This window comes from Pleurodeles waltl, chromosome 4_2 (genome assembly GCF_031143425.1).
Source record: "Pleurodeles waltl isolate 20211129_DDA chromosome 4_2, aPleWal1.hap1.20221129, whole genome shotgun sequence".
Lineage (NCBI taxonomy): Eukaryota > Metazoa > Chordata > Amphibia > Caudata > Salamandridae > Pleurodeles > Pleurodeles waltl.
Genome location: NC_090443.1, coordinates 599,905,533 through 599,932,535, shown reverse-complemented (window position 1 = coordinate 599,932,535; position 27,003 = coordinate 599,905,533). Strand labels below are relative to the sequence as shown.

Here is a 27,003-nt window from a genome sequence, read left to right as displayed (position 1 = left end):
CTCCACAGGGATCCTGGCAGACAGTACTGGGCTGAAAGGGGAACCTGTGCACTTCAAAACCACTCTTTGAAGTTTCCCCCACTGCAAAGTCATTTTTGGGTATATAAACTGGGTCTCAGACCCCGCCAAATCATACACTTCTAGATCTAGACCTACACTCTGTCAGAGGAGCTGCCCAGCTGCCCAAAGGACTCATCTGGACTGCTTTGCTGAGAAGGACTGCTTCCCTGCTGTTGCCACGGTGCCTGCTGGCCTCTGACTTTGCTGGAAGTTCTCTGCCTTCCCCAAAGTGCTCTCCAATGGCTTGGATTGAGCCTGCCTGTTCTGAAGTCTCAGGGCCAGCCAAGACTTCACCAGCTCGCTTTTAGCTGATTTTGCGACTTCAGCAATGCCAAGAATGGCTTCAACGCTGCAGCTGCTTCCGCCAAGTGGACCTGGCTGCATTCAATGACCATGGCCTGCAACGCTAGTCTGATGTAGCAGCAATACCTCTGATGTCAGACAGTGTGATCGCCACACTGCAAAGCAGACTCATCACGTCTTGACCGACTGGATTCATTGACCCCACTGGGTCACAAGGAACCAATGTCTCGCCACCGATTAAACACCAGCTCCCTCTGCAACCGCACAGAACCGATGCCTCGCCTCTCCTGCCTCGCAGTATGGATCCTACGCTTCACCTTCTCATATGCTGTAAGGGGCTGATGCCACACTGGCTCCAGCAATGGTTCATCTCCATGACTCCGTGCAGCATCTTTGATTCTTCGTTTTCAAAGGTATTGTGCCTGGGGGTCCATGTGACTCCGTGACTGACGCCTGTGGGAACGACTCCACAACAATGCCGTGGTAGCCCCAGTTGGAGATATTGAGTGTCATATCACTTTAGTGGGATTTATTCTTTAAAAATTCATATCTTTGCTTATAAACAGTGAATTTTCATTGTTTTTACCTTATTTTATTTACATAAATTCTATCTATTTTTCTAAACTCTGTGGTGTATTTTTATGGTGTTTTCACTGTGCTGCTGTGTGATGTATTGCACAAATACTTTACACATTGCCTTCTAAGTTAAGCCTGCTTGCTATGTACCAAGTTGCCAGGGGGTAAGCATATGATAATTTGTGCTGTGTTGTGACTTACCCTGACTATGACTGTGGTCCATACTTGGACAAGGGTGTACACCTCTACCAACTAGAGACCCAATTTCTAACAGTGTGTACTTTCACTTTTCTGCACAGCGAAATCCCCTCTCTCTCATCCTGTCTCTCAAGCTGACCACCCTCGCTCCTGATGCTTCAAATTACACAAGGTGCCGAATGGCTGCCTTGATTATGCCCTGGATGTTGTCTCATTGCACTTTCATATGCCTCTCGTGTCACCTTGTTAAACTTATCTCCTTCTACTACCGCCACTCTCTCAATCCATGGAGATAGCTGCTATTATTTTTGCCAGTGCAGGATGTTCTTAAAATGTGTCAGTGTTGACAGAGCAAATAGTGTTTTTTAAATGTACAAAAAACAATGTATACTGCACTTTCATAATGGCTACCTCGTTGCATCTCACAACATGCTGACGCAGCACACATTTCATAACAGGAATACGTGAATTGCTGTTCTGTCCAGGAAATAAATACTCATTTTTTTATGTCTCAGTGTGTAAGGTAGATGTTGCTTCATAATTTACTTAGGACCAATGCCTACTCGGAAAAAATTAAAAGAAAATGTTTATTTTTGTTGTTGAATATGCATCCCATTTTCTTTAAGGGAAACAGGCTGCATTTACAAAAAAAAAAGCTTTATTTAAAAAGCAGTCACAGTCATGGTGGTCTGCTGTCCCCAGCAGGCCACCATCCCTGTGAGCGCAGCTATTTCAACTGGGATTGCAAATTGCGACCTATCTCATGAATTTAGATGAGGTCAGTCATTTGTGACCCCATTGCGAATCGTAAACAGTGTTAAACACAATGTTATACATCCCAGTTTGCGATTTCCTAATAGCAAATCATATAGATCCGCTATTAGGAAATCGCAGAGCCAAAACTACATTCATCTTGCCCTTAGTTCAGTGATGTGGATTTCCCAACTAGTTGATAATTTGCACCATCACGTTTGTGGAAATATTAGCATATCAAAATCTACGACTGTGGTAGATTTGTAACAATATTCTCTAGATGCGAATTGACTATCCAATCAGTAAAGAATCCTATTTGCGATACAGTAGGAAATATGGAGTAAATTTCTTTATTTATGCAAAATATCCCTCTGGAATTGGGCCGACAGATGTTGCACAGCAGTGATGGACCAAGTTTTGGCATGAATGCATGTTCTATTCGCAAACAGACTACTAAACCAGCACAAAACATTATGCCATTGTGAACAAAACAATTGCAATTGAAATGTTGGTCTACATGTTGCATGTAGAGATATTATGCAGTATGTGACAGCCAGAGGCTGACGTGTCCTTTTTTCTGTTTTTGTGTCTACAGAACCACATCACCGCCTTTGCAGAAATCACATGATGTCGAGGCGGATGTGTGCTCCCTGCACTGGACCTCTTCCCTCTTTACTGTCCACTCAACTCCACTGAAAGATAACTGAGTCAACACGATCAACTTTTCTGCTCTATCTTAGTGCTTTTTACCGCGTTGAAAATATTGTCTATACCTGAAGATTGTTTTTTAATGAAAAAATATGTAATTGTTTTCTTAACATTCCCCAAGAGCCACCGGACCATGTGTAAAATAATGTGGATTAGTCAAATTTGTAAAACTCCTCCTATTTTTGGTTAATAGAGCTTTTTAATGAATTTTGTGTTCAGCTGTACAAGTCATGTTTTGGTTCACTTTGATTCCGTAACACACCTTCATCTGGACTCAGATGTTTAGGTCGCATGACATCGATGACACTTCCCCAATTCTCACTATGTACAAACTGATTTATGTTCTTGCCTATGGTATTTTACTACGATTCACTTTAAATATAATTTATATTGTTATTTAAGACTGGTGCTTCTGTTTTTGAATAAAAACGCCAATTTTTACTGTAATAAGTAATGTATCATAATTAAAAGTTTATTTATTTGGATTATTTTTCTGACTCGTTGGTAATTTACTTGGTACTATAGAGTGTTCATTTTTCCACAAAAAGAAAAAAATAGGCATTAACCCCTTCGCTGCCAGGCCTTTTTCCCCTCAGATGACAGGCCTTTTTTTGGCTAATTGGGGCAGGGCACGCTTAGGCCCTCATAACTTTTTGTCCACATAAGCTACCCACGCCAAATTAGTCTCCTTTTATTTCCAACATCCTAGGGATTCTAGAGGTCCCCAGACTTTGTGGGTTCCCCTGAAGGAGGCCAAGAAAATAGCCAAAATACAGTGAAGATTTAGTTTTTTTCAAAAAATTGGAAAAAAGGGCTGCAGAAGAAGGCTTGTGGTTTTTTCCCTCAAAATGGCATCAACAAAGCGTTTGCGGTGCTAAAGTCACCAGCTTCCCAGCTTTCAGGAACAGACAGCCTTGAATCAGAAAACCACATTTTTCAACACAATTTTGGCATTTTACTGGGACATACCCCATTTTTATGATTTTTTGTGCTTTGAGCCTCCTTCCAGACAGTGACAGAAATGGGTGTAAAACCAATGCTGGATCCCAGAAACCCAAACAATTCTGAAATGTAGACAACATTCTGAATTCAGCAATGGGTAATTTGTGTAGATCCTATAAGGGTTTCCTACAGAAAATAACAACTGAAATAAAATAAATATTGAAATTGAGGTGAAAAAAACTGCCATTTTTCTCTACGTTTTACTCTGTAACTTTTTACTGCGATGTCAGATTTTTTAAAGCAAATTACCGTTACGTCTGCTGGACTCTTCTGGTTGCAGGTATATATAGGGCTTGTAGGTTGATCAAGAACCCTGAGTACCCAGAGCCAATAAATGAGCTGTACCTAGCAGTGGGTTTTAATTCTATACCAGGTATACAGCAATTCATTTGCTGAAATGTAAAGAATGAAAAATATATATCAAGAAAACCTTTGTATTTCCAAAATGGGCACAAGATATGGTGTTGAAGAGCAGTGGTTATTTGCACATCTCTGATTTCCAGGGTGTCTATACTAGCATGTGAATTACAGGGCATTTCTCAAATAGACATCTTTTTTACACACTCTGTTATATTTGGAAGGAAAAAATGTAGAGAAAGACAAGGGGCAATACCACTTGTTTTGCTATTCTATGTTCCCCCAAGTCTCCAGATGAAAATGATACCTCACTTGTGTGGGTAGGCCTAGCGCCTGCGACAGGAAATGCCCCAAAACACAGCATGGACACATCACATTTTCCCAAAGAAAGCAGATGTGTTTTTTGCAAAGTGCCTACCTGTGGATTTTGGCCTCTAGCTCAGAGGGCACCTAGGGAAACCTACCACACCTGTGCTTTTTTTAAAACTAGAGACCTAGGGGACTCCAAGATGGGGTGACTTGTGGGGGCTTTCCCCAGGTTCTGTTATCCAGAATCCTTTGCAAACCTCTAAATTTGGCTAAAAAAACACTTTTTCCTCATATTTCGGTGACAGAGAGTTCTGGAATCTGAGAGGAGCCACAAATATCCTTCCACCCAGCATTTTCTCAAGTGTCCCGATAAAAATGATACCTCACTTGTGTGGGTAGGCCTAATGTCCGCAACAGGAAATGCCCCAAACACAACATGGACACATCACATTTTTCCACAGAAAACAGAGGTGTTTTTTGCAAAGTGCCTACCTGTGGATTTTTGCCTCTAGCTCAGCCGGCACCTAGGAACACCTATCAAACCTGTGCATTTTTGAAAACTAGAGACCTAGGGGAGTTCAAGAATGGGTGACTTGTGGGGCTCTCACCAGGTTCTGTTACCCAGAATCCTTTGCAAACCTCTAAATTTGGCTAAAAAACACTTTTTCCTCACATTTCGGTGACAGAGAGTTCTGGAATCTGAGAGGAGCCACTAATTTCCTTCCACCCAGCATTCCCCCAAGTCTCCTGTTAAAAATGATACCTCACTTTTGTGGGTAGGCCTAGCACCTATGACAGGAAATGCCCCAAAACACAACGTGGACACATCACATTTTTCCACAGAAAACAGAGGTGTTTTTTTGCAAAGTGCCTACCTGTGGATTTTGGCCTCTAGCTCAGCCGGTACCTAGGGAAACCTACCAAACCTGTGCATTTTTGAAAACTAGAAATCTAGGGGAATCCAAGATGGGGTGACTTGTGGGGCTCTCACCAGGTTCTGTTACCCAGAATCCTTTGCAAACCTCTAAATTTGGTTAAAAAAAGCACTTTTTCCTCACATTTCGGTGACAGAGAGTTCTGGAATCTGAGAGGAGCCACAAATTTCCTTTCACTGAGCATTCCCCCAAGTATCCCGATAAAAATGATACCTCACTTGTGTGGGTGGGCCAGGTGCCTGCAACAGAAAAAGGGCAAAAACTTGTAGAGATTGAGGGGATAGCACAGCGAGTTGGTAAGCACATATTCTTCTTTTATACATATTTAGGCTGACTCTGCTTTGGGGACCCACACAAGTGAGGTGTCATTTCACTTGGGAGACTGAGGGGGATGTTGGGGAGTAGGAATTTTGTGCTTGAGCGGTGATCCTACTAAGAAAAGTCAGGAAATTATGCTTTTTTAATAAGCACATTTTGAGTATTGCAGAGGAGTCTGGGTAAGAAAATGTTGGGGGATCCACACAAGCTACACCTCCCTGGACTACTTGAGGTGTTTAGTTTTAAAAAATGTCTGGGTTTGGTAGGTTTCCCTAGATGAAGGCCGCACTCAGGACCAAAAACATAGGTGCCCCCTTCCCCCCAAACACAGGTAGTTTTGCAATATCATATTTTGATGTGTCCACGTACGTCTGTGAATTGCCAAACACTAAAATTGTGAAAAGAAACACACTTAGGTTTTGTGAAAAAGACCCCTCACCCACCCACCAAGTTGGTGGCATGCTTCATCTAGCACCTAGAGACACCTAGCGTGTCACAAGTGTGCTGCGACGCCTGATTACAGCGGAGCGGGTTTTGTCATTTGTACAACATATACTGGATGGATTTGGCACAAGGGTGAGTGATGGTTCAGTAGATCAAATTTTATTAACAAGAGATTTCACAAAAGTGTTACTTACTGTTAATAACTGAAAGGCCAAAAAACTGAACCAATGACTCACAGCTTGTGAGCTGTAAAGCCGCGTCAAGGCACCAACCGTTTTACAGTCCATTCGCACACCGTTCATACATGACATGCACAAGACCATTCACGCTGCCAGCCACTGGCCCAGCACATTACAACACTTGCATCGACAGACAGCGCCACTCAAGGGCCCATCACTTACATACGCCCACATGCCTGATACAGCAGTCACACTAGCTGATGGGGGTGTTTTTTGGCTGACGTTTGGCTGGCACTGCCAGCCAAGCACCACCCCATGCACACCGCCAGCCAAGTGCCACCCCAAGCATACCACCAGCCAAGCGCCACCCCAAGCGCACCACTAACCAAGCGCCATCCCTTGCACACCGCCAGCCAAGCGCCACCCCAAGCACACTGCCAGCCAAGCGCCACCCCACGCACACTACCCAGCCAAGCGCCACCCCACGCACACCGCCAGCCAAGGGCCACCCCGCACACACCGTCAGCCAAGCGCCACCTTACGCACACCCCCAGCCAAGCGCCACCCCACACACACGGCCAGCTAAGTGCCCCCACACACACCGCCAGCTAAGCGCCACCCCACACACACACCGCCATGACTTTGTTTTGTTTATAAACAACAAAGAAACCACTAACTAATTATAAAATAAGTTCAAAACTACAAACACAAAAGCTCTAACTAAATACATGACAGTAATGCCAACCGTAAAACTGAACATATGAAAATATAAAATAGGCAGTTTTCGCTCACGGTATTTCCCAAAAACCTTTGTTTGTGTGGTAATTTCTGAAACAGCCGGCCACACACAGCCCAGGCTTTGAAGGGCAATCAGGGCAGTACATCTGGCTCTCTCTCTGGATACCTCTTTGGGCACAAACTCTACATTTCTTAGTGAGAAAGTCTTTTTTGGGAGTGGGAGGAATGTGATCTGGAAAGTGGCGATCTTTCAATCTAGCCACATCTTCCACCACTGCTACTCTAGGAACTCTTGCCTGTTCCACCACAATAAAGCTCTCTATCACTGACTCCTGAAATTTAACAAATTTCATCCTTGACTCAGGTGAACAATCCTTGAACACAACAAAAGCATTAAAAGTTGCCAAATGAAATAAATGTAGGGTCAACTTTTTAAACCACACGTAAGACTTATGGAGAGCAGTGTAAGGTTCCAACCTCTGATCTACTCTATCACCACCACCCATGTGCCTATTGTAGTCCAAATGCACGCAGGTTTGCTCACTTCGGCAACCTGACCCTAAACAGTCACAGGGGAAGTACTCTATTCATGGATGGTAGATAGCATGTACACATCCCTCCTGTCTGAAAATTTCAGAGCTAGCAGCTTATTATTCCGTAAGGCACTGTGCTGCCCCCTCTCAAGATTTTTACAGACAAGCTCCCTTGCATAGCCTTTCCAGTTAGAAAGGACTGTGCCACAAGCAATTGTGTCCACTCTAAACCACTCCTTGAACAACTGCACTCCAGTATAGAAATTATCCACGTACAAATGGTGACCTTTGTTAAACAGTCGTCTACTAAGTTCCCACAATTTTTTTTCACTAACTCCAAAAGTGGCCGGGCAACCAGGAGGGTCAATACTGGAATACCTACCAGTGTAGGCCCCGAAATTATACATGTACCCTGTACTACTTTCTGACAGTATATACAATTTAATCCCAAACGTGCCCTCTTACTAGGAATGTACTGCTAAAAAACTAAATGCCCCTCAAAAAGGACCAAAGACTCATCCACAGTTATCTCATTGCCTGGAACATAGACCTCTGAAAAATGATCTACACGATGATCAAGGACAGGCCTAATTTTAAAAAGACGGTCACAATCAGGGTGATCTTGTGACAAAGGCTAATGCATTGTCTACAAAATGCAGCATACGAAGAAGAAGCAAATAGCTATTACGTGTCATAGTTGCAGGAAATATAGTTGTTGCCATCAAGGGACTAGTAGACCAATAAGAAGCCAATAAGGCTTCCTTGTCAACCCCATCAAAAAAGTCAAACCTAAAAACTATTTCATCTCTTCCAGATATGTGGGAACCCACTGAGTAGCTCTAGACTGAGGCCTAAGTCTGGCAGCGTTGTCCCTCAACTATTGCTCCGCACACAAATTAGTCTGCTCCACAATCTCTTCCAAAAATACATTGTCCATAAACAAGTGAAAGAAATTGACAGGCAAAAAAAAATCCGTATTGACTCTACACCCTGGGAGACCAGTAAATGCAGGTGACTGTGGCTGCTCCATGTTTGGGGCAAACCAGGTGTTAGGTCTGCACTCTTGGCACATCAATGTCCCCCTCTAAAACAGGCCTTTCATCTGCACTTAGAGTGGCTTCCTCATCAGAAGAATCCTCTCGGACAGAAAATTCACTGCCAGAATCTCTCACTTGCTCCTCTGCCTCAGATGCTGAGTCAGTCTCGTAATCATGGTCTAAAGACGACTCAAAAAGCATGCCAACAACCTGCTGAGTGGTCACTCTGTGGCTAGCCATGATCCTCACTAACAACAAATGGATTGCCAACAACATCCAGCACTAAAAGAAGTAATATACAAAGTGTAGCTTTATCACAAAGAGTTATGTACTAAAAAACTATACCACTCACTTGCCTGAAAAAGCTACTCACCAGCAACTACTCTGCTCAGGCACAGCAATCACCAATGATATCCCACTAAAAAGAAAAAAGAAAAAAGAAAATTAGACATATGACATCATAAATATAATTGTGCTCAAATCTAAGGACAATTTCACACACAATACTGCATTCAGTACACCACCTACAAACATGTCATTCATGCATGTTAACAGTACTCCTTTGGAGTAAATTGCTTTCACTTACCTAAAACATGCAACTATGCAAACCGCAGGACAACTACTGCCAAAACCGCAAGGATCCACAGCAAAGGAAGCAAAAGCTTTGAACTAGAACAAAAAGAAGAAATAAACTGTTATAATCACAAATACAAATACTTCTCCAATTGACAAACACCTGCCACCAAGAACTTAGAAATTGTCCCTGTTGCCTAAGTGACTTCTGCCCCCCTTGGGGGCAGATGGGCCTAAAAAAATAGGCAGATTGGGGCAGAAATGGTCAAGAGCTCTGTACCCTGTTGGGGGGGGGAGGGCGACCGTTGCCAAAGGGGGCATAAGGGGACACCCCTAGCACACAAAAACTAAGGCGAGCAAAAAAATAAAGAAATCCCTTATGTCTTGGTGGCTTCTGCGCCCTTGGGGGCAGATAGTCCTAAGTAAAATTTAATTTATATAGGTTGCTTTAGAACAACTCCTAGCTCAACGGCATATGAGATCACACTCTCTCAAGTTCTTCACAAAATATATGACACATCAAGTGCATTAAATAGTCGTCCTGCTTATCCTGAGCACCTGCATCATCTCTCTTGGAAGACTTAGTCCTCCAATATTTTCTAAGGTTTTTTTAAGGTAGCTTATGAGATTTGCAACAAATCCAGGTGGCCTCCAGAACACTTTTAAGGCAATGTGAGTGTTCCCGGTCCCTTTGGGAACACCCAAAAAAAAGGTGAATGAAGCCTTATCAAAGGCTTTATGGGCCACTCTGCTACTCTTCAGTGGTCCAGGCCTGGTATCATTTTCCATGGTTGTTTTCTCTAACTCCAGGAGACCTTTAATTTTGGGTGCTGTCTGAGACAACAGAGGATTCTTGCAGGGTGGGTGCACATGCTAAAGTAAATTGGGTGTAGCATAATGAACCATATTTCTCCATGATTGTTACAGACATAGCAGGATAGCAAGTGTGTCTTGCATGCATAATAACGTTCCTAATGCATAATGGGCTTCATTTCAGACACCCTTCTGCCACCTGTTTTTTGAGCTACTCTACAACAAATATACACACTGAATAGTGCCTAATATTTGCCAACTGTGCATACCTTGAAGGTGAATGCAGAAGTGCAATCCTTGATCAATCCAGCAGTATGTGACAATATCTCTCTCCATTCTGCTTCTTCTTTTTGTCTGAGTGTCCCTAAAATGGCAGAGGAGAAGTAGTAGAGGGCACCAACACTGTTTAGGAAGATGGCGAGATTGCAGGACTTTGACATGTTCCCTCAGCTATATAGGTGACCCACAACTGAGTTGAACAACAACACATGGTGATGTAAAGGAATATCACATGGGAATGCACTACAATGACGGTTGCCACCAGAAGCTGTCAGGATACTAACGACCTTTAGGGGGACTTCTTTTGTTAGTCCTGTATCAACTACCTGGTCATGTATGGAAGGTGTACCCGGCATTGAATCAAGACCAACGCCCATCCTACTCCTGAGCATCTTCCTACAAAAGCCATGGTAGTCAACTTTGCTCAGCTTAAAAAAAAGAGCAGCATAAAAGCAGAGGCTTCCATATCTCCCATATTTAAGGCTCATGTGAGAACCAGTGTCCAGATACATGGATGATGTTATCACTCAACTCCTAACCAACAAACATTACCAGTAAAAGGTATTATTTCTTACTAATTTACATGGAATCACACAGAGCTATTCAGCCCTTGTTCTAAATGCTTCTCAGACTGACCAAAGAAAAAAGTCAGATGTTCTTCTTGCAGAAGGACCCCTTATGGAACTGAGAGTGCCTGCAGCTGTAGGCAACCCCATATTTGACCATCTCTATGGCATATGACACATACAGAAGATGAAAGAGCCAAGTGTACAGGGAGCCAAGCCATGTGCCTTCACTTTGAGCTGTCCAGTCAGATTTATCCTGACACAAAGAAGTAATTTCCTTAAAGTGTTTTGCTACATGTGTGATATCACAGTGCCGCATTTGTTAACGGGACACTCAGAAAGTACAGTGGCACCTGAATCCATGACTGTCGTTAATCACATCTACTGACCAGGGGCCATATCATGCATTGTGCCCTGGGGGTGTAACAGTTGTGTGAGCCTATTTTGTGTGCCTCAGCACTAAATAGTTTTAAAGAAGGGGTCCCAAGCACTTGTGTAATACTGATAGCTCTGGCACACATGTAGTGCCAGCACTATCCTCAGATGGAATCACTGACTCTGCACCCGCGCTGTATTACTGACATGGGCGTGGAGGCAAACATGCCTTTAGAAGGCACACTGAAAGTGCACTACAAAAATATGCCACACTTTCAGTGCCCCTCCTAAATGCAGTCCTCTGCGGGGGACAGTCCGGACATCCTCCTACAAGCGGGAGCAATCTGCTTGCAAGGGGATCTCTCTCCCCTCTTGAATGTGCAGGTGGCATACCACCTACTCTGTGAAACACCAAGGCCCATATTTATACTTTTCGACGCACAACTGCGGCAACGCAGTTGTGCGTCAAACATTTTACCGCCGGCTAACGCCATTCCAACGCGCCATGCAGGCGCCTTATTAATGGAATGACGTTAGCCGGCGCTGCGGACTGGTGTGCGTCAAAAAAAATGACTCACACCAGGCAGCGCCGGCGTATGGGAAAATGGGGGTTGTGCGTCAAAAAACAGGGCAAGTCAGGTCTGAGGCAAAATTCAGGCCTCAAACCAGATTTGCGCCATTTTGTTTGACGCCCAACCTCCATTGACATGACTCCTGTCATAGCAAAGACAGGAGTCATGCCCCCTTGCCCAATGGCCATGCCCAGGGGACTTATGTCCCCTGGGCATGGCCATTGGGCATAGTGGCATGTAGGGGGGCCCAAATCTGGCCCCCCTATGACACTTAAAAAAAACGAAACAAAATACTTACCTCAACTTACCTCAACTTCCCTGGGATGGGTCCCTCCATCCTTGGGGGTCCTCCTGGGGTGGGCAAGGGTGGCAGGGGGTGTCTCTGGGGGCAGGGGAGGGCTCCTCTGGGCTCCTTCCGAGCCCACAGGTCCCTTAACGCCTGCCCTGACCCAGGCGTTAAAAAATGGCGCCCATCAAGCTGTGCGGCGTTTTTTAAGGCCTGCCCCCTCCTGTGCGTCAAAATGACATCAGAGTATAAATAAGGGGCACAGGCCTTAAAGTCATTTTTTGGAAGGGAACGCCTACCTTGCATATAATTAACGCAAGGCTGGTTCCCCCTTCCAAAAAATGACGCACATGGTGGAATTTTGACGCCCGCTGGGTCGGACGTCAAAGTATAAATATGGGGCAGGGTTTGCGCCGATTGTGCGTCAAAAATTTTGACGCACATTCGGCGCAAAGAGAGTATAAATATGCCCCCAAGTGGGTTAGAAGCAGATGCTCTTTTTCCATGAATGTCCACCCTGAGCGCAGAACAAGTTTGCTGCTGCCCTCAAAGCAGCGCATTCACCATGATAGGGTGCGATACCCTGTTTGCACACAGCTCATCTGCTTTAAGGTGTGTTGTGGCGCAAACAGGGAACGAGCACCCTAATAGTAACACGGGCACAGATAATCACAGTCTGTGATGAGACACTAGAACATTACTGTCTCTTACACCTTGTGGACACCTTGGGAAATACAGTTGTTCAGTCCATATCTATGGGTTGGTGACACTGGTAGTGGTCACAACAAATGTATGCATTTTGTGAGGAAAATGTAGAAATGGCACATGCGAGTATACCAATAACATAGCTGTGCGAGACATACACTGCTTATACTAGTTTATGTAGGTGACTGTGTCTCATGCCACATATGTAGTGCAGTTATATTTAACATGTGGAAGGAGACTTACTAGGTTCTGTAACCTGTATAGCCTTTTGTGGTTAGTGCATATGTCACAGCAGGAAGGGCCTAGTTATGGAGGCTTGCTCAGGAGCCGAGAAGAAGTGGGCAAACTTCCTCTGAGTGTGACTGTGTATGATTGTGAGAAAGTAGCTTCTTTCTAGCATGGTTACCCACAATTTGTGGCCTGTTTGTCAGTTTGTTTGACTGTGTCACTGGGATCCTGCTAGCCAGGACTCCAGTGCCTATGGTTTATGGCCTGGTTGTCAGTATGTTTGACTGTTTTGTCAGTATGCTTGACTGTGCCACTGGGAACCTGCTAACCAGGACCCCAGTGCTTATGCTCTCTCTGTTCCCAAATCTGTCACTAAAAACTGGTAACCCAGTATTTCATCCCAAATTGATATACTGGTGCCCCCTTATAAGTCCCTAGTATATGCTACCCAGGGCATTTGTGGTTCCAGAGGATCCATATGGGCTGCAGCTTTACTTTTGCCACCCATAGGGAGCCCATGCAAAGCCTTCTACGGGATTCCGATTGCAGCCTGTGTGAAATGATGCATGCACCCTTTCACAGCCATTTTCACTGCACCAGTTCAATTATAAGTCACCTATATATCAGGCCTTCCAACCCTGAAGGCTGGGTACAAAGTAACTGTGTGTGAGAGCACCTCTGCACTGGCAGAGGTGCCCCCACCTCATCCAGGACCATTTTCTCAGACTTTGTGAGTGCGGGGACTCCATTTTACGCATGTACTGGACATAGGTTAATACCTATGTCCAGCTTCACAATGGTAACTCTGAATATGGCCATGTAAGGTATCTAACAACTGGGAATTGTACCCCAATACTGATTCTAGTATTGGTTGTACGATCCAATGCACTCTAGGGGCTCCACAGTTGACCCCCACTACTGCCATACCAGCCTTCTGAGGTTTCTCAGGCAGCCCCAGCTGCTGCCACCTCACAGACAAGTTTCTGCCCTCCTGTTGCTTGAGTAGCTCAAGCCCAGGAAGGCAGAATAAAGGATTTCCTTCGGAAGATGGGTGTCACACCCTCTCCCTTTGGAAATAGGCATTACAAGCATGGGAGGGGTAGCCTCCCAGAGCCTCTGGAAATGCTTTGAAGGGCACAGATGGTGCCCTCCTTGCATAATCCAGTCTACACCAGTTCAGGGATCTCCAGTCCCTGCTCTGGAACAAAACTGGACCCCAGGGGTGGTGCCCAGAGCTCCTCCAGAGTGTCCCTGCATTTTGCCAACTTGGATCACAAGGTGGTGGGGCACTCTGGGAGCATCTGAGTGGCCAGTGCCAGTGCCAGCAGGTGATGTCAGAGCCCTCCCCTGATGGGTGCTTACCTATGTAGCTAGCCAGTCCCCTTTCAGGGCTATTTAGGGTCTCTCCTCTGGGTGTTTCATCAGATTCGGATTGCAAACTCCAGTAGGAATCCTCTGCATCCTTTACTTCATCTTCTACCAACGGAACCACAACTGAACCCTCCAGCAACTCTACACAGTGCAACAAAGAAGCCAAGGCGACTGCTGCAACATTGTATCTTCAGCTCCTGCCAGCAACTGCAACTGTTTCCAGATTGTGCATCCTCCGAGGACTGCTTGTCTTCAGCCTGCACCAGAAGAACTGAAGGAATCTCCTGTGGAGTGGTGGAGTCACTTCCCTGCTTCTGAAGGCAGTTCTCTGCAGTGACAACCAGTGGTGTGGTTCCCCTCTCCATACGATGAGTGTGGATCCAGCAACACGGGTGGTGGACTAAAGTGACTCCAACAGTCCCAAGGTCTAGCTATCCAACTTTGGTGGAGGTAAGAGCTTGCCTCCCCACGCAAGACAGTTCCCCCTGTGCACCACGTGACTTGCAGTTGCCAAGGCTTCTTTGCTACCTTCCAAGACGTTCTTTGTGCACAGCACTGCTTAGGCCCCCAGCACTCCATCGTACGATGCGCAGCTTCCTGAGTGGTTCTCCGGTGGCGTGGGATCCCTTTGTGTTGTGCTGTGTGCGCCTCCATTTGCACCTTCTTTGTCCTCATGCTGTGGGACTCCTGTGCATGCTGCCTGGTCTTCTGAGGGCTCTCTGAGTTGCTGAGAGACCCCTCTGTCTGACCCTCCTGAGTAGAGGCCACCAGGTCCCTTCAGGTCCCGGGCAACACCATTTTCCCCACACCATGAGCTTTGCGTGTGTCAAGGCTTGTTTGCAAACCAGACTGCAGTCATCCAGCTTGGGATATCATCTGCACCAACCAGGAACCCACATCTGTCTTCTTGGGTGCATAACTGACTTTGTCTTCTCACCGGTGGTTCTTCTTTTGCACCTTTATCCGGGTTAGCAGGGGCTCCTGTTCTCCCTGCACTCTTCACTGCTTCTTGGACTTGGTCCCCTTCTTCCACAGGTGTTCAGTTCCAGGAATCCATTGTTGGTGTCTTGCAGTCTCTTCTGGTTCTTGCATAATCTTCAATCATGACTCGTGTGTTCTAGGAAACGTACTGTGATTTACTCCTGTTTTCCTGGGCTCTGGGTGGGTTCTATTACTTACCTTTGGTGTTTTCTTACACTCCCAGCGTCCCTCTACACACTACACTTGCGTAGGTGGGAAACCGACTTTCTCATTCCACTATTTTAGTATATGGTTTGTGTTAGAAATTGGGTTTTTGGTTGGCAGTCAGGTTACCCCCTGTCCAAGCAAAAGCCCTCACTCTAGTCAGGGTAAGTCACACACAATCCAAGATTATCCTGTGCCCACCCTCTGGTAGCTTGGCACGAGCAGTCAGGCTTAACTTAGAAGGCAATGTGTAAAGTATTTGTGCAATAAATCATACAATACCACCATATAGCACCACAAAAATACACCACACAGTGTTTAGAAAAATATATAATATTTATCAGGATAATTGTAGGTCAAAAAAGAATAAAGTTGCAATGGAAAATTGTAGAAATATCACGGAAAAGTGATATAAAGTGTCTTAAAGTCTTTAGAATATAAACAAAGTCTCTTTCAAGCACAAGTACCTGGTTGGGAGTGGAAAAATCTCCTCAGAGGGCCACAAGAGAAGAGGTGCGTGGAAAAAGGGTGTGTGCGTCGATTTCTCCCCAGCACACACGGACTTGCGTCGTTATTTTCCACGCGGGGAAGTCGTGCGTCGTTTTCCGGCGCGCGGACAGTCTCTTTCTGTGGATCGCGAGGATTACCAGATGTCCCGGGCCTGTGCGTGGATTTTCCTGCTTGTTCTCCGGCTGCGCGTCGGTCTGCAGGGCTGCGCGTCGAAATTACGATCTCACGGCAGGCGTTGCGTCGATTTCTCCTCTAGACTTCGATCTGCGGGGCTGCGCGTTGAAATTACGATCTCACTGCAGGCGTCGCGTCGATTTCTCCTCTAGAGGTCGGGCGGCGTTGTCCTTGCGAGGCCGTGCGTCGGATCTTCGATCGCCCCAAGAGCGTTGCGTCGATCAGCGTCGGAGTCCGGCGTTTTTCTCACCGCGAAACAAGCTGTGCGTCAAAATTTTCGGCGCACGGAGCGTCCAAGTAAAAGAGAGAAGTCTTTTTGGTCCTGAGACTTCAAGGAACAGGAGGCAAGCTCTATCCAAGCCCTTGGAGAGCACTTTCACAGCCAGACAAGAGTTCAGCAAGGCAGCAGGGCAACAGCAAGGCAGCAGTCCTTTGTAGAAAGCAGACAGGTGAGTCCTTTGAGCAGCCAGGCAGTTCTTCTTGGCAGGATGTAGTTTCTGGTTCAGGTTTCTTCTCCAGCAAGTGTCTAAAAAGTGGAGGGAGGCAGGCAAAAAGTTAGGGGTGACTACCCTAAGGCTGTCAGGTCTAACAGTTTGTGTTCCCTCTAGGCCCATTGCAACCCATTGTGATTTTCACTATTTGCACTATTTTCTAACTGTTTTTACAGCTATTTCTGCATTCTAGTGTGCATACTGTGTATATTACTTACCTCCTAAGCAAGTATAGTCTCTAAGGTATTTTCGGCATTGTGTCACTAAAAATAAAGTACCTTTAATTTTGTAACACTGAGGGCCATATTTATACTTTTCGACGCACAACTGCGTCAACGCAGTTATGCGTCAAAAAATCTAACGCCGGTTAATGCCATTCTGAAGCGCCATGCGGGCGCCGTATTTATTCAATGACGTTAGCCGGCGTTAGCCGGCGGCGCTGCCTGGTGTGCGTCAAACAAAATGACGTACACCAGGCAGCGCCGGCGTAGGGGAATATGGAGCTTGGGCGCCAAAAAATGGGGCAAGTCAGGCTGAGGCAAAATTATCGCCTCAACCCGATTTGCACCATTTTTTTTCGACTCCCAACCCCCATTGAAATGACTCCTGTCTTAGCAAAGACAGGAGTCATGCCCCCTTGCCCAATGGCCATGCCCAGGGGACTTCTGTCCCCTGGGCATGGTCATTGGGGATAGTGGCATGTAGGGGGGCACAAATCAGGCCCCCCTATGCCACAAAAAATAAATAAATTAATACTTACCTGAACTTACCTTATGTTCCCTGGGATGGGTCCCTCCATCCTTAGGCGTCCTCCTGGGGTGGGCAAGGGTGACAGGGGGGGTCCCTGGGGGCATGGGAGGGCACCTCTGGGCTCCTTCCGAGCCCACAGGTCCCTTAACGCCTGCCCTGACCAGGCGCTAAAAAACGACGCAAAAGCGGCTGGACGTCATTGTTTTTGACCCGCCCACTCCCGGGCGACATTTTTGCCCGGGAGTGTAAATACGGCGCACATGCCTCGGAGTCACTTTTTTAGACGGGAACGCCTACCTTGCATATCATTAACGCAAAGTAGGTGTCCACGCTAAAAAATGACGCAAACTCCATGGACTTTGGCGCTAGACGCGTCTAACGCCAAAGTATAATTATGGAGTTAGTTTTGCGTCGGAATTGCGTCAAAAAAAACGACGCAATTCCGGCGAAACAGAGTATAAATATGCCCCTGAGGATTGTCTTTCATGTGTATGAGTACTGTGTGATAACAGTGGTACTGCAAGAGCTTTGCATGTCTCCTAGATACGCCTTGGCTGCTCAGCTACAGCTACCCTTACACAGCCTGGCTTCTAGACACTGACTACATTTCACTAATAAGGGATAACTGGACCTGGTATAAGGTGCAAGAACATTTGGTACCCACTACAAACCAGGCCAGCCTCCTACAATGATGTGTACAAACAGGGATGGATAGTTTCTAGTCCTAATAGTAGCAGTGTACTGTCAATCAGGCCCATGGAACTGATGGTTAGTGTGTTGGTATCACTTATGTTGTGAAACCTAACTGACATTGTGAGTGGGATGGCCTGTGGGACCAGTACTGATAAAGCTCTTACCCACCAAGGGTGGGTGCAGATGTTAGTCTTTGTGGTGATGCACTCATGGAAACTTAGGAAATGTAAAACTAGCATTTGTTGCTGTTTATATTTGTTGTATCTTTGGGGAGATGTGGCTTAACACTCAGTCAGATGGGTTGGTACTTTTGTTTGCATCTGTTTTAATGTGTTTGTTCTATTGGCATGTGTGCTTGTTAATGGCATGCATGATGTTGAGAGTACAGTGACATTTGCATGGGCTGACATTTGTTGCTGTCTGTACTCACATATGAAACCTACTTGGGGCGATGATGTTGATGTCAGGAACCGGCTTGCCATGCAGCTGGTGGGGGTGCATGTTATACATGATAGGGCAATTTTTGGTATTGATTTAATGAGATTCTCCAAAACACCCATTGGGGAAGTACACCTCCTCTTGTATCTTGGTAAACCTGCCCTTCACATGCCTCCTCTCATATGGCACTTTTTCTTTATCTCTCGCAGCAAGCATAGCGCTACCCTGAAATCATGTACCTTTTGAGTGCGCTCTCACCACATGCCCTGCTTCTCAGTTTGATTGTGTGTGAGAAGGCAGGTCATGCAGGTTTCTATAGAAGACATCTACAAAGGTGCAGCAACCTCAGTGAGGTTATGCTTCTTGATTAGAGGGATCATCTCCATATTTAAGGCATGCTTATTCTAAATCTACATGCAAGGGGGTAGCGGTGCAACACTCTCTGTTGCTTGTATTTATGTCATTTCAATCATTATTGTTGCCTGGAGTGTATGATTGTGGTCCAATGGTGATCAGCCATTTCTTGTTCCTCACATTTGAAATTGTATTCTGTGTATGCAGAATACCAATCTGCATATACAATGTACGCAGAGGTATGTATAAACTATGAACATATTGTTTTTCTTAGTAAAATTATATTTGTACTTTTAGGAGTGCACCTAACATTCAATCAATGTTCATAAGTCAATTGGAGTGGATTAATGAACATCTGTACCCAAAATTATATTAACAGTTCCTTACATTCTTTCTCCAATATGCTCTGAAGTTTGTCGGTCCACTGTATCGCCTCTAGGTTTCAAACTATATTTGCAGAATTGGGCTTTGTTCAGGCCTAAGCTTTGAGATTCCAATAGGTGTTCCTAATTCGGCTATTGTTCAGGGGTATCCCATTCAAATCACTATGTACCTGGTCCCACATCTACTGCCATCATTACTCTTCTCATGATTTAGAGCACTTGTTTACTAATTCATTTGATTAATTTCTACTCTTCAGCAGTTTCTTTTAATACACAGATAATGCAAAGTCATGAGTGGGCTTTTGTAAACTTACAAAAGGTGATGTGAACATGCTTGCAAAAGTCCTTGAAGATGCTTGTAAAAGGTCTAACCACTGTCCATCGCTGGGGGAACATTCCAGACCATCATTCTTTTGCCCATCATGTTCCTTGAGTTTGAATCCACCCATATACAATATATATACAACAACAGGGACCTGGGGGCAGTGGTAGCGGGCACACCGTCCAGGGGACAGAGGCCCGGGGAAACAGGGCAACTGGGAGGGCTGCTGTGCGACAGGGGGGGGGAGGACAGGCCCAGGGAACCGACTCTCCAAGAGGCCCTCACCACCATCATGGGAGCATACCATCACTCCCAGGAGACGATGGCGACGGTACTGGCCAGGTTCACCGAGATCCAGGCACAGCAGGAGGAACGGTACATGGGGTTCAGCAATGAACTCCGGGACATCGCTACCGCAATGGGGACCATAGTCCAGGCCCTCAACCGGATAGAAACCACATTGCGGGACCATGTGGCACCGCATAGGGCCCCTGTCACTAGCCAGGAACAGCCTACCACCTCCGCCGGCGCTAGTGGTCAGGAGGCCCCCACAGAACGACGGCCCACCAGAACCCCACCTCCTGCTGAAGAACAACCACCCTGCAAGAGGAACCTGAGATCTCAAAGGAAGACAGAGTAGGATGCCAAGACCCCCGCCTGTCTAATATCCCCCCGGATGTCATTCCACTGTCCCACAGTGTCACCCTGTCCAACCTTGAACTGCCCCTGCTCCATCCTTCCACAGCCATATGAACAATGCACCTGTGCGACCGAGAACTGGACTCTGCCATGGACATAACTCCACCCTCACCCTTCACCGTTTTAATATCATGTACCAAAATATAGCACTAAAAATAAATCACTCATTGCACATAAATCATTCTGGAGTCAGCCTGTATTATTTACAAATGTATAACACATTACTTATCAATAATGTTCTGTTATTTATGTGTGGACAACATACCAATGTCAATAAGCATTAGTCCATGGGCTAACCAAGCAGAAGTCACGCAGTGGGTCATACAGCACTGAAAAGGGAAGGGAAAAGTAAACTTCAGTTTAAAAGAACTGGGGGGAAATACACAAAGTAAAGATGCAGGGGGCATTCAGTAAATGGTAAATGGCGTGGGTGATTCCTACCTGTGTGCTAATGAAAATACTGATGGATAACTCTGTCCCTGTTGTCTGGGTCGTCCTCTTCGTCTTCCTCCTCTTCACTCTCCGCAGGCTCCACAGCTGCTTCAACACCACCATCTGGACCATCCTCCTGCAGGAAGGGCACCTGACGTCGCAATGCCAGATTGTGAAGCATGCAGCAGGCCATGATGATCTGGCACACCTTCTTTGGTGAGTACATCAGGGATCCCCCTGTCATATGTAGGCACCTAAACCTGGCCTTCAGGAGGCCAAAGGTTCTTTCAATGACCCTCCTAGTTCGCCCATGGGCCTCATTGTACCGTTCCTCTGCCCTGGTCCGGGGATTCCTCACTGGGGTCAATAGCCAAGGCAGGTTGGGATAACCAGAGTCACCAATTAGCCACACACGTTGTCTTTGTAGCTGTTCCATCACATAAGGGATGCTGCTATTTCGCATCACATACGCGTCATGCACTGACCCAGGGAACATGGCATTCACATGGGAGATGTACTGGTCAGCCAAACAGACCACCTGAACGTTCATCGAATGGTAACTTTTCCTGTTTCTGTACACCTGCTCATCGTCTTTTGGGGGTACTAAAGCCACATGGGTCCCATCAATGGCACCAATTATGTTGGGAATATGTCCAAGGGCATAAAAATCACCCTTCACAGTGGCCAAATCGACCTCCTCAGGGAATACAATGTAGCACCGCATGTGTTTCGTCAGGGCAGACAACACTCTAGACAAGATCTTTGAAAACATAGGCTGAGACATTCCAGATGACATGGCCACTGTTGTCTGGAATGAGCCACTTGCCAGAAAATGGAGGACTGACAGAACCTGCACTAGAGGGGGAATTCCTGTGGGTTGGCGGATGGGGGACATCAGGGCTGGCTCCAGCTGGGCACACAGTTCATGTATAGTGGCTCGGTCAAGTCGGTATCGTAGTATGATGTGGCGTTCTTCCATTGTCGACAGGTCCACCAGCGGGCGGTACACGCGAGGATTCATCCTTCTCCTCGCAAGTCCCAGCGGACGGTGCCTAGGAAGGACAACATGGAGCACAGAGTCAAGCAAGTCACAGGTACGTTCACCACTGCATGCACAGTACACGAAAAGGTATGGATGGCTATGTTTGGATGTGTGGCAATGCAAGGCCTAGGCCTGTGTGACGCAGTTGAAATTAAGCCATGTGTGCCCTTGAAATGGCGGCTGCCTGACCGGTGAAGTGGGACAATGGGATGTGAGGTCAATGCGCTGGCGTGGCACACTGTGGCGGTAGGCGGTCGAAGACCGCTATACGAAGCCGCATTGGTTAACATTGAACCCTATGGGATTCAGGAGCCAATGACGATGTGCGCCGGCGGTCGCGGTACGCACCGCCGCGGTACGCACCGCCGCGACCGCCATTTTCTATCTGCCTAATCACTCGAGACCTGATCATCCACAGGAGAGGACCTATACTGCAAGTGCTGCTGTGACCTCGGTCTGGAAGTGACAATGGCTGCTGCGACTGGGGAAAGGGCCCCTGGCTTCACGTCTGAAGAGTTGGAGAAACTAGTGGATGGGGTCCTCCCCCAGTATGCGCTACTCTACGGTCCTCCAGACCAACAGGTGAGTACACTGAGTGCACATTGAATGGGTTATGCCTGTGTGGAGTGGGGTGGATGTAAGTTGTTGGGGTGGGGAGAAAATGAGGAGTGCAACGCACGACAGATGAGAGAATGGGCCACATGGCAAGGTTGGGGAGGGGGGGCATGTACTTCAAACATGCTGAAATTTCACGTTTTCTCTTTCCCACCCTGTACATGTCTAACAGGTGAGCGCCCATCAGAAAATCGACATTTGGCGTGCCATCGCCAAGGAAGTCCGGGCCCTGGGGGTCTACACCAGACGGGGCACCCACTGCAGCAAGAGGTGGGAAGACATCCGCCCCGGAACCCGAAAGACCGCCGAGTCACTGCTGGGGATGGCCTCCCGACCTAGGAGGGGTGCCAGTCATACCCTGAACCCCCTGATGTCCCGGATCCTGGCGGTGGCCTACCCTGATTTGGATGGGCGCTTGAGGACATCACAGCAGACACAAGGGGGTGAGTACCTGCACATTCTGCTATCCTTAAGCGCAGTTGAGGCGTCTGGGTGGGGGAGGAGGGCCGTGGGTGACACTAGGCCAGGGCGCTTTCTGTAGTGTAGTCCCCTCCCTTAGACATGGTCCTGTGCCCCTGCCCCCCACCTCTGTAGGGTGCCAAGTACAGCTATCCATGGTCCTGCATCACCCATGTGCGCGTCTGTTGTCCCTAGACCTGTTGGCCTAGTCAGAAGTACTGAGTAGTGTACCCCAATTTCGCGGCTTAGTGCATGAGGCACCTGTGTCTGTCCTCTCCGCCAATGGTATTGACAAGGCATACACTCAACTTTGTTCCTCCCCCCACCCTTATTCTTTGTCTTCTTGTGCATTAGCATCATCAGGCGGAGGAGAATTGGCGTCGGAGCACGAGGGAGCTGCAAGTCACAAGGCCCCGGTGGGCACTGGAACAGACACCGAGGGCACCAGTGATCTGGAGGGCGAGGGGAGCACCACAACGGGGACCGGTGAAGACACCAGCGACACGGACACGTCCTCATTTGGGAGCTCCCTAGCGGTGGCGGGAACATCCGGGCCCCCCGCCTCCACAGGTACAGCCGCCACCCAGCGCTCCAGCTCCGCCCTCCCAGCAGCCCCTCAGCCTTCGCTCCGTGCCCGCTCGCGCAGGAAGGCGGGCGTCTCCTTCGCCCCAGGCACCTCAGCCCCTGCCCCAGTTACCCCTGCTGCCCTCAGTACGGAGCTCATTGACCTTGTGAGGACGCTCATTGTTGGGCAGACTACCCTTTTGAATGCCATCCAGGGGGTGGAAAGGGAGGTGCATCGGAGCAATGCCTACCTGGAGGGCATTCATTCGGGTCAGGCTGCCCATCAACGATCGTTCACTGCTCTGGCCTCAGCACTGACGGCAGCCATTGTCCCTGTCTCCAGCCTCCCTCTTCTAACTGCCTCCACCCTTTCTCTGTCTCCTGTTCCTCAGCCTATCCCATCCACACCATCAGACCAGCCTGCACACACCTCAACACCCAAGGCCAGATCATCCAGACACAAGCACCACAGGACACACAAGCATTCACCCCAGCAACACCCAGATGCAGACATTCCAACAGTCACTACCACCTCTGTGTCCCCCTCCTCCTCGTCTCCCTCCTCCCTCCCTGTGACGTCTACACTCACACCTGCATGCACACCACCATCAGCCAGTGCTTCCATCACCAGCACACCCTCCACTACAGTCCTCACACGTGCAGTCACCACCCCCACTGCCATCTACACGTCCCCTGTGTCCTCTCCCACTGTGTCTGCCACCCCCTCTTCCAAGACACATAAACGCAGGCAGACACCCAAACAACAGCCAACCACCTCACGACAGCCTACGCCTCAGTCACCTGTACCCAAAGACAGCACACCTGACTCTCCTACAACCACATCCTCTTCCTCCACTTCCATCACCACTACTCCTACCCTTTACCTTGGTCCTAAGAAATATTACCTCTCTAATCTTAACCTCTTTCCCTCCCCTGACCCACCCCCTCCATCGGTTAAAAGTCCCAAGAGCACCTCAGCCACCACCAGCCCAGCTTCGAGTGTCCAAGTGCTGCATGGCTTCTGGAGTCCACCCTTTGGCGGCAGTGACACTTCACTGAGCAGCAAGGGGACATCCAGCCCACCCCCAGGCAAGAGGACACGTAAACTGAAGGGCCGCCGTGAGAGGACTGAGACGGCTGCCCCCAAGGAGCCAACAACGGCCACTTCACCTGCCACAACAGCCAGGGGAGGCAATGGCCCGAGAGCCCCATCTAAGGAGCGAAAGGGCAGCAGGGCGGAGAGGTCATCCATCAGGAGCGCGGAGCTGGAGGGCCCCGCAAGCCCCATCCCGCCTGCAAGGGACGACAGCAAAGGGCCCAGGACTCCGTCCCCGAAGGGGCCTGCCACTGCACAGTCGGAGGGCGAGTGAGCAGGGTGTCCAGCTCAGGTCTGGCTCCCTAGACTTCCTGGAAGAGCACCGCTGAAGAGGGCCCCGCTGTGAAGACAGGCACCGCTGAACAGGGCCCCGCCGTGCAGAAGAGCACCGCTGAAGAGGGCCCCGCCGTGAAGACAGGCACCGCTGAACAGGGCCCCGCCGTGCAGAAGAGCACCGCCGAACAGGGCCCGCCATGCAGAAGAGCACCGCTGAAGAGGGCCCCGCCGTGAAGACAGGCACTGCTGAACAGGGCCCCGCCGTGCAGAAGAGCACCGCTGAAGAGGGCCCCGCCGTGAAGACAGGCACCGCTGAAGAGGGCCCCGCCGTGAAGACAGGCACCGCTGAACAGGGCCCCGCCGTGAAGACAGGCACCGCTGAAGAGGGCCCTTCCTGTCAAGCACCGCTCCGCTGGGCCCTTCCTGTCAAGCACTGCTCCGCTGGGCCCCGCCGTCTCAAGCACCGCTCCGCTGGGCCCTTCCTGTCAAGCACCGCTCCGCTGGGCCCTTCCTGTCAAGCACTGCTCCGCTGGGCCCGCCGTCTCAAGCACCGCTCCGCTGGGCCCTTCCTGTCAAGCACCGCTCCGCTGGGCCCCGCCGTCTCAAGTACCGCTCCGCTGGGCCCCGCCGTCTCAAGCACCGCTCCGCTGGTCCCTTCCTGTCAAGCACTGCTCCGCTGGGCCCCGCCGTCTCAAGCACCGCTCCGCTGGGCCCTTCCTGTCAAGCACCGCTCCGCTGGGCCCTTCCTGTCAAGCACCGCTCCGCTGGGCCCCGCCGTCTCAAGCACCGCTCCGCTGGGCCCTTCCTGTCAAGCACTGCTCCGCTGGGCCCCGCCGTCTCAAGTACCGCTCCGCTGGGCCCCGCCGTCTCAAGCACCGCTCCGCTGGGCCCTTCCTGTCAAGCACCGCTCCGCTGGGCCCCGCCGTCTCAAGCACCGCTCCGCTGGGCCCTTCCTGTCAAGCACCGCTCCGCTGGGCCCCGCCGTCTCAAGTACCGCTCCGCTGGGCCCGCCGTCTCAAGCACCGCTCCGCTGGGCCCTTCCTGTCAAGCACCGCTCCGCTGGGCCCCGCCGTCTCAAGCACCGCTCCGCTGGGCCATTCCTGCAAACACAGTTCTCGGTTCACTGTGGCCATCATGCATCCTCCTTGACCAGTGGAGCAATTCCTCCACCTGATGGACTGTGGCTTTGCACTCCCCAGGATATGGCAGTGGGCAATCCAACCACTGTAGAGACATTGAGAGACTGTGGCTTTGCACTCCCCAGGATATGGCAGTGGGCAATCCAACCACTGTAGAGACATTGAGAGACTGTGGCTTTGCACTCCCCAGGATATGGCAGTGGGCATGGTGGCCCCTTCGTGGGTCTGGCGTCGTGGACTCATGTGGCTGAGGTGCCCCCCCTTCCCTTCCCCCTGAGGTGCCTGTAGTTTTGTCATCAGATGCCCCTGCAGTGTTCTCTCCAAAGGACTCAGGTCTCATGTGTGGGCTTTGCCCTTGTGTTGCTACACTTTGGCCCACGGACAAATCGTTAATACGTAAAATGTGCAGGACTGATTTCTTCAGTTGTCCACTGCTGTGTATATAGACTTTTTAAATGTAAATATTCTGGCTAGTTGACCAATACTTATCGGAGGCTATTTTGGACATAAATATTTATTGTCAATTTTGAAATGTCATTGCATTTTTTACGGGGGTTTGGTTGGTGTCACTGTGACTTGTTGCTCTGCATTGGTGTGTACATATTGGGGGGGGGTTGAATATGTGTGTGCCCGTAACCTTTCGTCCTCCCCCCTCCCGTGTGTCGTAGGTGCTGTACTCACCGTTGACGTCTGCGCCGGTGTTCGTACTCGTGGTAGATGAGCAGGTAGACGAGAGCAGGTATGATGTTCAATTCGGGTTCCATGCTGTCCTCCGTACTCGTGGAGTGCGTAGAGGTGAGCGTTTTCACATTCGTAGTCTGTTTCCGCCGTGTTTTTATCGGCGGGGCTCCCGCCCCGGAAAAGGTGGCGGATTGGTGGGTCGTGATGGTGTGGGCGGTACATTGTCTGCCGCCTGGCTGTTGGCGGTGACCGCCGCGCTGTTTGTTTGTCCCGCCGTGGCGGTCGGAGTGTAAATGTGGCGGGCTGTGTTGGCGGTTCCCGCCAGGGTCAGAATTCAATTTTTTGGACCGCCAGCCTGTTGGCGGGTTGGCCGCCGCTTTATCACCGACCGCCAGGGTTAGAATCACCCCCCAAGTCTGCTTTCATCCTGATTGGTGCTCTTCAGTTAGAAGTAGCTTGGTTCTAGTGGAACAGTGAGCACG

General features: G+C 48.7%; 1 protein-coding gene across 1 annotated transcript in view; it reads left to right on the top strand.

The window, feature by feature from the left end:
- The window catches only part of PLPPR5 (phospholipid phosphatase related 5), a 723,479-nt gene extending 720,391 nt beyond the window's left edge, over window positions 1–3,088 (top strand). The window contains exon 6 of the mRNA XM_069232139.1: window positions 2,486–3,088. Coding sequence (XP_069088240.1) covers window positions 2,486–2,518 — 33 coding nt within the window. The 3' untranslated portion in view covers window positions 2,519–3,088. The remainder of the gene's footprint in view (window positions 1–2,485) is intronic.
- Window positions 3,089–27,003: the final 23,915 nt, after the last annotated feature.